Below are 13,415 nucleotides of genomic sequence, written 5' to 3' on the forward strand. Positions count from 1 at the left end.
CTATTCTATTTGAATTTTTAAAATTAAACGATTTGCCTCAAAATGTATTAGTTTTGGTTGCAGATTCAGCTATTTTTTTGAAAAAATTCGTCTTATTCGGTTAAATTTAACTTTGTTTTTTCAATTTAAAATTAAAATAGTTTTTGCTTGGAATATCACGTATTGTAATTAGGATTACTTGAGGATTCATGTTTTCGGTATTGAAAATTCAACTTCTTTGTAGAAAATTCGTCATTTTGGTTTTCAAATTAATATCTTCTTACATGCAATATATTATGGTAAAAAATGAAATTGATTTGGTTTGAAATTCAACTGCTTTTTGAGAAATTCAACTATTTTTTGACTGGTCGAAAATTCCTTTTTTTTTTTGTTAAAAATTAATTTTCTTTTTTAAACTGAACAGGTAACTATTTGATTAATAATTAAAATACAAAAATACTGAAACTATTTATTTGAAAAATTAACTACTTGTTGGAAGATTAATTTTTTGGTAGAAATATCTAAATCACTCTTTTTGTCGAGAATTTGACAATTTTTTTAAAAATTCGTTTTTCTAGTTGAGTTTAACCGGTTGGAAATCGTTGTTTTTTCAACTATTATTATGGAAAATAATTACAAGCAAATCATGATGAAAATCAAGTCAGATTTCACAAAACGTACACGAGATTTTAAAGTTTTACAAATTTATCAGGAGGTTTTGAAGAACTCCAAATGATTTCAACAAATTTCGAGGATTTTAAAACACTGATTTTAAAAAGATTTTGAGGGGACTTGAACAATTTCAGGGGACTTTAAACAGTTTTGTTGAATTTTCAACAATCTCAAGATATTTCTAATGAACTTTATATATTAAATTAAATTTCAAGGGATTCCTCGCAATTACAAAAATAGTAAAGGATTTTAGGGTATTACAAAAAATTGAAAAATAAAGCCTGCAAAGACCAAGGAGTCCGTGTTCATAAATTTTCTTTATCTAAAAAGTCATGTAGTATTGAAATTGATAGTAAAGAAGATCAGTTTTAAAGAATTAATATTTTTATGAAAAAGGTAATGGACTATTTCGATAAAAATTAATGTTCGATAATCGTCTTTCTATGACTCGGATTGTTTTGAAACTGCAACCTAACATAAAATTTACTAATTTTTGTTTTATTAAAATAAAAAAAAAAAAATAAAAAATATATATATACTCCATAAGAAAATTAAATGATGATATTTTACGACGAGTCTTAAAGTTTATGAAATTGATTTCCGTATTTCACACTTTCATGCTTATATATGATATATTTTATCAAAATAAAATTTCCATTCGGAATAAGACTGCAATACACCTTGGGAGCACAACTGTGATCGCCTTTTACTTCATGAGGTTTATCCTTGAAACTTGAAGTTTGCACACAAAATGCAATTATACCTTAATACAAATTTCATCTTCAACTTCTTTACTGAAAAATATAAAGTGGCCAGTGTGCAAAACTCTTTTTCTACTAGAAACAAAATTTCTGCAGGAAGGTGTAGATAGCGTGAATCGCCAAAAATTTCAGCGAGAATTCTCTTAATTTTTTCTTTAAAATTCACAGAAAAAGCACGTCACGATTTCAGATCCCAATAATTCTGTGTTATTGATGGTGATTAGGAGATTTCAACTATTGGTTAAGCTTTGCGCATACGCGAAAGAATAAGTCACTGCGCACGCTTTAAATTTCAGCGAATGGCTGTTCGTTCTCAAATGCTAGAAAACGTATGTTCTTAATCGGCAAAGATTCACTCTTTCATAGTGTCATTGTCGTAAAAAATCACTAAAATTTAAATCAGTCATTTGGATACTCGATGGATGAACGTTGTGTCATTTTTGGTTAAATTCAGAACTGAATAAAGTTTGGGGAAGTTGCAAAAAATGGGGAAAATATTTTTTCATTTTTTCGCATTGATCAATTTCATAATTAATCAGCATCGTTTGCACAATTTATAACTCTGTGATTTATTAACGAAATACAAAACCAGATGAAACAATCATCTCCATTTTAATGGAAAAAGCTATTGTTGTCTATAATCTTTTTTGTCAAATTGGTCGGATTGAATATTTTCAATTAAAAGGATCGAGTATATTAAAAATAATGTTGATATCTTTATCTCGATCTCGATGTTTGGTTGGTTTTAGAGCTGTGACATCGGCAGTATTTACTAGAGAAGACAAAATAGTCTCAGGATCCGACGACCGAAGTGTAAAGGTGTGGGAGTTGCGGAACATCCGAAGTCCGCTGGCGACGATTCGGGGCGACAGTGCAGCGAACAGACTGGCCGTCTCGAGCGCCGGGGTGGTTGCTATTCCTCACGACAACAGGCAGATTCGACTCTTTGACATGAGCGGACAACGACTGGCCAGACTTCCTAGAACAAGCAGACAGGTACGAAAAGAATTTTTCAACCCATCCATTGTACTGCACTGTCTGGCAATGAATATCGCTTTATGCTACAAGTGCGTAAAACGAACCACTGCCTGTACGCACGCGTCGTATCACACTCTATATTTTGCAACATCTACCTCGAAAGTTGCACGCAATCAAAATAGCTTCAAAGAAAGAACTCAAGTTAAATTTTGTTGCATGTAAAATTTCCCCTGGTTAAAGTTTACATACGATTTGACGAAAGTTTATCCTACGATGGAATAAAAGCTGTCGTCTTTTACTGCGACCTTACCAGCAATGGGAAAACGGCAAAGTATGAGTGAATTCGAGCTATAAATCGGGACACTAGATTTAAAACGACACAGAGAAAACAAAAGCTAAAATATGTTGCAGGTAAGACTTGCACCAGTTAAAAATTAAAAATATTTCGGCGAAAGTTTCACTGAGGTTAGGAGAATAATTCGGATCACGTCTACAGCGTCACGCTGGAGTGAGCAAATTTCGATAAAACATGTAGAATAAGCAACAGAAAAAATAAAAAGAATGGCTCTGACTGATATAGTATCTCCTCCGAAATAAATTAGACTATTGTAGAGGAATTGGGACTTATTTAATACCATTTAGCAAAAAGCGCAAAAAACAACTGACAGATGAGAATCCCCATTTCTCTCCAATTTAATCAAGTTAAACGACGAAAGATAGCGCCAGCGTCGCAATTCTCGCTACATCTCGAAAAAAATGGAGCGATTATATGGCGAAAGATTATCCTGGCAAGGTTAAAAATCTTAAATTATCTTCGATTAATGTAAAGTTTATCCGGCAAGGTTAATTTTTGTCGCGGTGAATCTTTCACCTGAACTCGATGTATACTTTATCTTTCGTTTTTTCTGTGCTCTTACTTTCAAACTAACTGAAGCCTTCTTCCAAAATTCATGTATTTTGTCAAAAAATCTTTTTTTTTTCTTATAGAAAATTAGGTTTTTCTTTCAAAGCTAATTTTTTTATTAAAAAATTTGTCTATTCGGTTACATATTCATAATTTTAGTTTAAAATCCGTCTTTTAGATTGGAAATAAAATTATTTGGTCAAAAGTTAAACTCTTTTGCTAAAAATTCATGTTTTGTTTCTTTCAAGATGCATAATTTTAATCAATGATGAAATTTCTTTCGTTGAAAAATAAGCTGTTTAAATAAAAACTTGTTTTTTTCTTTTGATGTTTTTTGGTTGCAAATAATCATATTTTTAACTGAAAATGTAGCTATTATTCCAGTTACATGTTCCATAATTTTACTTAAAAATCTATCTCTTTGGTTGAACATTAATTTTTTGACTAGAAATTTGATTATTTAATTTTTGGTCTGAAAAATTATCGTTTGCCTTTGGAAATTCGTCTTTTTCGTAGAAATTAATCTTCTAGGTTGAAAATGAATCTTTTTAAAAATTTCAATTATTCGAGTTAAAGATTCATCATTTCAGTTAAAAACTCATCTTTCTTGTTTCAAATTCAACTGTCCCAGTTAAGTATTTACAATTTTACTTGAAAATTTATCACTCTGTTCGAAAGTGAACTACTTTTTTTTAACTAAGTTTTTTGTTGTTGATAGTTTTTTTTGTAAGTAATTATTTAACTGGAAATTTGACAGATTCCTATTAAAAATTCCGTAGTTGAAAATTCTTATGTTTGGCTTAAACACAATTCATGCAACTAAAAATGTTACTATTCAATTTTCCATTAAAAATTATTACGTTTTTAATTCAAAATTCAGTGATTTGGTTTAAAATTTGTCTTTTTCAATCAAAAATTCAAGTATTTTGTTAAAAATTCATGTATTTTATTGAATCATTGGTTTTTAAGTATAAAATTAATCTTCTTATTTAAAAATAAATCTTCTTGTGCAAAAATTCATTTTTTTTAAATTTAAATTTAACTAGCGCAGTTGAAGATTTATTGTTTTAATTAAAAATTCGTTTTTTCTTTGTTGAAAATTAATTTTTCAATTGAAAATTTAACTATTGTGTTAAACAATGTTTCGAATGCACGTCAAAAGTTAAATTATTTTAATTAAAATTTCCTATTTTTGGTGAAAAATGAATAATCTGTTGTGATTGAGGATTTGAATATTTCGATGGAAATTCGTAACTTTTGTTTGAAAGTGTAACTATTGGTTATTAATGCAACTAATTTTTTGGAAATGATTTTTTGTTTGTTAAAACTTGAACGAATTTATTGAAAATTCGGAATTTGTGTTGGAATTTAAGCTTTACGAGAGAAAAAGTAAAATATGGTCTGAAAGACTCGACTTTTTGGGTTGAAAACTCAATTCTTTTATCGATAAAAATTCATCTGTTTGGTTCTAAATTTAACTAATTTACTGAAATTTAAAGTTCATTGTTACAAATTGATAATTTTTGTCAGGAAAAAATTAATTTTTTTTAACTAAAAATTCCACTATTTTTTTAAAAAATAGTATTTTTGGTTAAATTTAAGTATTTTTAATTAAAAATTAAAATATCTGTCGATAAAAATTTCAAATATTAGATTTTTCTTTGGGAATTTTTCTTTTTTTGTTGTAAATTTAACTATTTTAATTTTTGTTGAAGAATTATCTTTTTTTAATTAAAAAATCATCTAAATAGTGAAAAATTGTTTCTTTTTTGTTAGACAATTAATATTGGTTCAAAATTTATCTTTGTATTTGAAATGTGTGATTTTTTTTTTAGAGAAAATTAATCTTTTTGGTAGAAAATTTATCTTTAAGAACTTGAAATCAAATTGTTGAGAAAACATTAGACTTTTCAGCTTAAAAATTCAACTTTTTTGTTGAATTTTTTTTTTTCAAGAAAATTATTCGTGTTTAAAAACGCAAAAATTGGAACTTTTCGGTTGAAAATTTAACTATTACGTTTTTTTAAATAAAATTTATCTTTTTTAGTAGAAAAATTAACTATTCGTTTGAGAATTTGTCCTTTTTTCTTAGAAACTTAATCTTGGTTCAAAATTCGTATTTTTTAAAATAGGTGATTAATCTTGGTTGAACATGCATCTCTTCGGGCTTAAAGATCGAATTTTAAAAAATATATTATACTTTTTATGTTAAAAATTCAACTATTTTGTTAAAAATTCCATCATTATGGTAGAAATTTTCTCTTTGTGGTTAAAAATGGAACTTTTTTACAAATTAATCATCCTTTTTGGTTAAGGATTCCACTATTTCGTGGACTGCTTTTTTTTTTTGTTTAATTCAACCTTTTTTTATTTAAAATAATGTTTATTTGTATGTAAAAATTAAAATACTTGGTTGCAAGTTGAACTCCTTTGTTTTAAAATTTACTTTTTGGATGAAGACTCAATGTTGTATTTATCAATTCATTTCTTTGGTTGAAAATTCGTTTTTTTTTTTTTTTTTTGGTTTTGAAAAGTCATATTTTTTAGTATAAATTTCAAGTACTTGGTTGAAAATTCGTCTTTTTTTGGGGAGAAGTTGAATCTACTTTCATTAAAATTTAACTGCTTTGTTGAAAGTGCATATAAAGTGCCTTGCATATATTGTTTTCACAAAGAATGCAATACAGTACCTGCATTAATTTGATTGAAAGGAACTCATTAACCGATTTTATATTGAAAAATTAGCCTGATTCCCCTGTTTTGAGAGCATTTAGGACTGTGAGGTCTCAAGTTGTGTACACACGGCCTAGTGAAATGAGGTCCTTGAGGCACAATTTATAGGTATGGAGAGTGTAACTTGAGAGGTGGATGTTGCAGAAAAGAATTTCAGGGTTGTTGCTACTAGTCATGAAATTCTGAAAAGTCAAGGAAAGTCAGCGTATTTTCTCAATAAACTCGAGTTGAGGTTACTAAAATTTTGTAAGCTGGATCAGAGAAAAAATGAAAAATTGTTGAGGCAAAAGTGAGGGAATGTGCAAATTGGGATTTTGTGGCAAGCCCGAGTAAGAAGTATTGATGATACTATTGATAAAAATGAAAATACCAATGTTTTTTGATTGAATTCACAGGGACATCGAAGAATGGTTTGCTCGGTTGCGTGGGCAGAGGACAGCGGGCCCTGCAACCTCTTCTCCTGCGGATTCGACCGGCTGGTTCTCGGCTGGAGCGTTCTTCCTGTGAAGGACGTCTGAGGCCGCCGTCCCCCGTCGTCGTTTCGCGTCACATTTGCGCCCACGTGACGTTGGAAGTCGACGGCAATGGCAATGGCAATGGCAGTGGTAATGGCAGATACAGGGGTAGAAGCAGCGGCAGGGACAGGGAGAACAGCTCGTTCGAGACGCAGCTGTGTGCCAAAAAGCCCAAGACCAGCACCATCAACGAGCCGCTCCTTCCGCGCTCGCTCACCACTGCAACAAAACAAACACCGCGATGACACCGCGATGACAAAGAGGACAAATACGTCGTCTGCACTGCACACATTTGTGCGCACATCGAGTCATTTATTCCAAACAACAGACAAGATCTCTTTTGTTTTTTACGACTGGGACAAACAAATAGCGAAATCGCCAGCAATTTTAGAATAATTAATTGTTCAACTGTTGCTCCAAAACTCCAGCAGCACACTAGTTCTCGTCAATCTAGTTGCGCTTTGCACTATTATCAATATTATTTATTTTTAATTCCTGATTGTCAGAACAACTACCATCAATAGTTTTTACAAAAAATTTGAGAGCTCAATTTAAAACAGACCTAGAGTGTAGTTTACTGTTGCGTTTTTTGTTCACCTGAATAGGCGGTCAGCAGGCACAAAGCCCCGTATCCGTGGATGAGGGCGTTGTGTAAGTCGGGCGAGACATGGTGCCAGACGATTCCCAATAGGCCCAGTAACTTCGGACAGCCGCCAATTATCAGAGCTCGGACCAAGTCACTTGTCCTGTACTTCCGAGGCCTTCCGCCGAACAAGACCCATCCGAGTTCCGTCGTCAGAATCACTGTGCCGACGAAGGCGCCCAACGACAGGGCCGTTTGCACCAACAAAATGTACAAGTTCCGCTCTCCCTGCAATTTCAACTCCAGCATATTTACCAAGTTCCACTTGACTAGTTTTTTCATCTTGTCTCAGCTAAACTGGCAATTATATTGTGTATAATGTATCATTATAATGTAGTGTTTAAAAAGTAAGCAGTTCTAAGATATTTAAAGATTTATGTATGTATGTATGTATGTATGTATTATCAGATGTTTATTTCAAAATAAAAGTTTATTGTTATACAAGATATTTGACAAACCTCGAAGACGTCGTTGCCTTGGACAACGTCAAACGGAAATAGAGTCGGCGATGAAGGCATGGAGGGAGCTTCACTCGGCGAGCCGACAGCCGACCACTTTTCAAAAGATTCCCCCAGAATCAGCACTACCATCAACTTCCAGTAAGATTTGAAGCTGCTGTTGTATATCAAATGTCGATAAGCTGCTTTCTGGAGGAGAACCAAGTCCAAAAGAACGATTACTGGATCGTACTCGATGTACTTGTCTGCCAAATTCCCACAGGAGTTCTGCAAACAGGTTGGAAGGGCTTTTTGCGAAAACATTTCATGTTTTTTTTTTTTTTTTTTTTTATTTTTTTTTATTTTTTTTTTTTTTAATATTCTTTCCTCAATTGATTCAAATTAATGCGCGAATATGGCACCTTTTTTATTACAAAAATTGAATTATCATGAAAATATACACATAACTTACCGGGTAGGAAGGCTGGCATTAAAAATTATTGGAAAATATGGATGCAGTGGTAAGGTGACAAATATTGAATACTTGTGGCTCCCCCTTTTCTCCAACCGTTTTTAATCTCGACAGCAGTAGAAGTTGTCTCTCAAATTGAATACCTTTCTGTACCCAGCGGCGAGAATATTTTTCTATATACTTTTGTATACCGCAGAGCAACCCAGGAACAAAACAATTTGAATCCCATTTGATTTAGCACATTTTGTAACTTTTATTTACTGTTTTTCGAATAATAATGGGGTAAAAAGCTTTCTGAAACATGGCATCGGTCAATTTACGATGTCAGGTTTCATTTCCATACAGATGTTTGTAGTGAAATACAATTTTTTGAATTTTTTACCATGATTTTATATTTTTGTAACACGTAAGATCATGCATATGTATAAGAGCTTGCATATCAATTCATCTGTTTGACGATTACAGATTCTACGCCGTCAAGGCGGACGCGGAATTCTGAATCTCCAGTGTCTTCATAATCTAATTGTTCTAATTGAATACATCTACCAGAACAATTCTACTAGATTTTGCAAATTTCATGCTTTTAGAGCGCTTTCTAAGGCTTCAAACGAAAATTATGTTTTTTATTGATTGAATGTAACGTCTGACAACACCGACTGGCTTTAAAAGGGATTGGAATCTTATTATTTTCACCGCACTGGTGAGAACCCAAAGAAAAAGGAGAGAAAAGGTATTCTTAGGGATTCAAAATTTTTAACACCTTTTAATGCAAGCCTTCTTACCGAGTGGATTCTATATTTTTCGAGATATTGAAAAAACATTCTGAGTAAATCTTATTTGAATATTGTAATAATGAGACAGTAACTTTAGGGTACTGCAGTAATTGAAATTAGACATCTCTTACTTATATTACTTTTATAATTTATGATTAAACTGTTGCCCTTCAAGTTATAATTTAAATATTTACCTAAGATGAGCATAGAAATTATTAAATATAAAAAAAGGAATATTTTATTATAATTAATGTATCGAAAATTTATGCAATTGTAAAATTTGCTAATAACTCACACATTTCAGAACTTTTAAAACACTCGGGCTGTAACGTCTGTATAATTCCGCCACCTCTGCTCCACAATTGGTACAGGTGTACATATTTTAATCTGAAATTTACAACAACAACAAAATAATAGTTTCTAACTCTTACGAAGACAACTTTTCACTTTTTGATAAAAATAAAAAAAATTTCTTTTTAATTAATTGAAACAACTATAAAAAATATGGAATAAAAATTTCTCTTACAATAGAAGACAAACTCGTGCGATTACCCAGTGGACAACAAATTTAGCGAAGTCTTTAGGACATCTTATGTCCATGTCGTTAAGTTGTCTTTACGATATCGTAAAGACGTCGTATGATCTGATGATGTCTTTACGATATCGTCAAAATACCGTAACGACATGGACATAGGATGTCGTAAAGTTGTCATAACCATGTCGTAAAAACGTCACCAAATTTTGTGCCCACTGGGTACGATTGTTTAAGTCTCGCGGAATTTTCGAATAAAAATATAAAATTTATATTGATACGTTTTTCTATTTGATGGTACTGTAAATCGGGGTTAAGCGTCACACTTGGGGAAAGCGGCGCAACCTTGATTCAGCAATTATGAATGCTTTATTTGCAACTTAATGGTAAAAAATGTAAATGTAGTATTCTACTATATTAAATCAATGAAGAACAAAAGGATGAACCTAATATTGTTTTAAAATTTGTAACCTTATTTGAATCGAAATTAATTCTTGTTTCAAATAACAGATTTCGATTTTGGCTTGCACAAAAATTGTAAATATTCTATGAAATCTATAACGAGTTCCGGTAAAAACACTAGCATAGCCTACAAATGTATAAAAATTTAATCTTTGAAATATAATCTTTTTCCAATAAAAATACAATTTTCCGCTGTTAAATAACGATAACGCGTAACCTTAACTTGTTCCAAAACTGTAAATTTTCTTTGAATTATAAATTTTTTACTAGAAATACAAATTTCTGACAACAAACTTCAAAATTACACAAAATTATCAAAAAATAGTAAATCTTGTTCAAAATATAATTATTTAAAAAAAAAAAAGGTAAAACTATAGAATAGCGGCTTCTCCCGTATGATCCTTGATAACGTTAAAAAAATATCAAAAACTTCTTATTATTTGATGAATTCTAAATGAAAAAGGTAGAGGAAGAGCATTTTCGTGGATTTTTTAAATTTAATATTTAAGAAAACTGACAGCAATGTTAGTTACGTACCTGACTCTAACCCAATCAAAAATCCATTCACAACAACAAATTCCCAATTTTGTACACTCAATAATTCATAATTTCATTATTATATCATGCTTAACGCAAAAAGGGGGAAGCTGAAAAAGGGGAAAGGATGTGCATTGTGTCTATATTTTCGGGCATAAACCACCCTTCTTCCCTTTTCCAGATTCATACGTTCAGACTCGATCGCATTATTATAAATGTGCATGAACATATAATACTGTCCAAACGTATAGACACAGAAAAAACAATTTTTCTCATAACCTAGACCCCACAATTAGTTTTTGTTATTTTATGGTGCATTACTTTTCACAAGTCTTTATTATCTTTCTGGTTATGCTTTTTGTTTGTTAATAAAATGTTTTTTTTTTATTTGCCTATTAACGAACACTGTCAGACTTACATGTATTTTACAGAAGTTTAGTGTATACCAGTTCAATCAGGATTAATTTTTGTGACCAAAGTATAGTGATTTCAGTCAGGTCTGCAAGGTGCATTTCAGCTTCTTTTTTTGTAAAAAAAAATCATAATGTGGTTTAAAAATGCTCTTCACCCACGTTTTTCATTCAGAATTCATCAAATAATAACAAGTTTTTGCTATTTTTTACGTTAAAGGGTTATACGGGAGAAGCCGCTATTCTATAGTTTTACAAGAAAAAATCGTCGATATGACACCGTACAATGATGTAATTTAAAATTGTTCACAAATAGATAATCTTCTTTAAAATCTAAATGTTTATTTAAATAAAATTTTCAATATATCTCAAAAATTGTCCAAATTATAATTACTTTTGGTTAAAAAATAACAATTTTCTATATCGACTGGAATGGACCTAACAATCAGAAGGACTGAACCTTTCAAACCATAAAAATGTTGGGTGTAAGCAGATTGTCAAGAGGGTGGTAAGGGTGGAACTGCCGTCGCAATATGGTGGCAATGAATGGTAATTTGTGTCTATGAACAAAACACGAGTTGAAACGAGGTTATGATATAAATTCAGATAGGAAAATCATGCTAAATGCCAGGATCTTTCTGGGATGTATGTAAGAGAAACGGAAAAATAAAACTCAAAAGATCATCAGAGAAATTATACAGAAAATTGTAAACATTTGACATTCTAAGGTTATTGTGGAAAATTTCAAAAGTTGTACGTACTTACCAGTAAAATCCAGTATACTCTTCGTATTCTCCAAGAATGTTACTTTTTCCTTTCTTTACGTGCATAACAGACAGACCCTGGCATTTTGCATGATTTTCCAGCTTCAATGCGCCCTCGTGTATTGTTAACAGTGTTGACAGTTTACGTACAAACCCTTTTCCATGCATTGCCGCCATATTGCGGCGGCAATGTGGAATTCTCCGTCCCCCCCTTGTCAATGGGATTTAACACTGTGCTCGCTCCTACTCCAATGTTGAGTCGACCTTCTGTTTTATAGGTAGGTCCATGCCTGGAACCTGGATTTACGTAACCTGGGTGTATGGACTTCATAGAATTGATCTCTGTATTTTGTATCAACATTCAACTATCAAAATGCGTCAGTTTGTTTACAGTGTTTAGCGCGGTGTCTCGATTTCGGTTGCGTTACAATTTTAAAAAATGCCCAAGGAAATTAAGAGGCAGCGTTTATCGTTCAAAGAACAATATGAGCTTGTGAGCCTGGTGAAAGCAGGCACCACAAAACAAGACATTATACGGAAGTATGGTATAAGTGAGGCTACCTATAAGAGAGTGTTGTCTCGCGAAGCTGATTTGAACAATAAAGTTAATGATTTTGAATATTTGAACAAGAAAACGTCGAAAACAAGTAGTGATGTGGTCTTGGATGCTGCTGTCTTCGATTGGTTTAAGCAAGCGTCAGAGAGAGGGGATCCAATATCCGGGCCGATCATTCAGGAGAAGGCTCGAATTTTAAACGAGGAGCTCAACGGCTCGCGAACCTTTAAAGTAAGTAAGCAGGACAAATATTATTTGAATGTGTAGCAACAACCCCAAAATGGCAACGCATTGAAAAGTATTGTTCCGTCGCGTTTACGGGATGTTCTCCCAGCTCAAATCTGCTTTCTAAACAACCTCCGATTGGAGGATATTCCAAAACTCTCGAATGCGATACTTATACGTATAACGTCTCAAGTTTGAATGAGATGAACATTTCAAGTGAGTCAAGTGAAAACTTTTGAATGCGAGTGTTCACTTGCGACTTTAATGCTATTGAGTGCGAATGAACGAGAGGGCAGTTCAGAGCAAACTAAAAACTTGAATGCGATTCGCAATAGTTTACATGTTTCCACTTTGTAAAGCGGTTTGAATCATCTTAAATGCGCATACGGCCAATTAAAGTGGAATTAAACATAGGATAATTGATTCATTAATTAGTCAAATTAATAATTGCAAACAATATATTTAAAATCGGGCGGTTAAAACTTTTGTAGTTCATTAATACTTGTGTTTTTAATATTTATGATAAAAAATTGTTTTCTCCTTCGCATTTTTTGGAATACAATATACAAATTTTAAATGTAGTGCAGTCGAAATCACACATACCTTTTTTTTAGCCTTTTAATATTTTGCGCAATGGGGCATTCAGTAATTCGACTGATCATTATTATTATTATACTATAAATATGTGTTATTAACGAAGTTTGAAACAATATGTTGTTTATCTCAGAAAACAATTCTTTTTTATTTCCTTAACGATTGACACTTGTGCTGTATTCCATGCAAGCGAATACATTTTCCACTTATATATTTTTTCTCTTAATCCGATCAGTGGACACACCTCTCATGGTTATTTTTAATTCCATATTTACATGCTTTATATTCAATCATTTTAATTCGTTCTAATCTGTCCATAAATGTGTGCACATGCATAGTTTCTATTCGTTTTTGTCGAATATAAGTTAGGAAATTTCAATTTTTTGTCTGCCATAACGGTGGAGTATTTTAATTATATTTTAATTATATATATTATAATTTATAATTTAATATTAATTAATTCATTGT

The 13,415-nt window shown here is 31.8% G+C and overlaps 3 protein-coding genes across 5 annotated transcripts in view; 2 read left to right on the plus strand and 1 right to left on the minus strand.

Annotated features, from left to right (window-relative positions):
- Positions 1–7,516, plus strand: part of LOC117172322 (WD repeat-containing protein 37) — a 15,735-nt gene extending 8,219 nt beyond the window's left edge. Inside the window, exons 4-5 of the mRNA XM_033360106.1 lie at positions 2,162–2,408; positions 6,423–7,516. Coding sequence (XP_033215997.1) covers positions 2,162–2,408; positions 6,423–6,545 — 370 coding nt within the window. The 3' untranslated portion in view covers positions 6,546–7,516. The remainder of the gene's footprint in view (positions 1–2,161; positions 2,409–6,422) is intronic.
- Positions 6,543–11,770, minus strand: LOC117172323 (protein ARV1). Of its 3 annotated transcripts, none has more exons than XM_033360107.1 (5): positions 11,574–11,770; positions 9,163–9,254; positions 7,644–7,910; positions 7,140–7,413; positions 6,543–6,761 (listed from the first exon to the last, which is right to left on the minus strand). In XM_033360107.1, the coding sequence occupies exons 2-5, from the start codon at positions 9,244–9,246 to the stop codon at positions 6,574–6,576; spliced, it is 813 nt and encodes a 270-aa protein (XP_033215998.1). In that variant the 5' UTR covers positions 9,247–9,254; positions 11,574–11,770; the 3' UTR covers positions 6,543–6,573. The 3 variants fall into 3 exon arrangements, with proteins under 3 accessions (XP_033215998.1, XP_033215999.1, XP_033216000.1); XM_033360108.1 differs by having other exon boundaries at positions 11,570–11,770; XM_033360109.1 differs by lacking the exon at positions 11,574–11,770 and adding an exon at positions 11,203–11,240.
- A 71-nt stretch (positions 11,771–11,841) lies between these two features.
- LOC117172321 (tigger transposable element-derived protein 2-like) overlaps positions 11,842–13,415 on the plus strand; it is an 11,416-nt gene continuing 9,842 nt past the window's right edge. The window contains exon 1 of the mRNA XM_033360105.1: positions 11,842–12,359. Within this exon, the coding sequence (XP_033215996.1) occupies positions 12,012–12,359 (348 nt within the window). The 5' untranslated portion in view covers positions 11,842–12,011. The remainder of the gene's footprint in view (positions 12,360–13,415) is intronic.

Source organism: Belonocnema kinseyi, chromosome 5, assembly GCF_010883055.1.
Source record: "Belonocnema kinseyi isolate 2016_QV_RU_SX_M_011 chromosome 5, B_treatae_v1, whole genome shotgun sequence".
NCBI lineage: Eukaryota > Metazoa > Arthropoda > Insecta > Hymenoptera > Cynipidae > Belonocnema > Belonocnema kinseyi.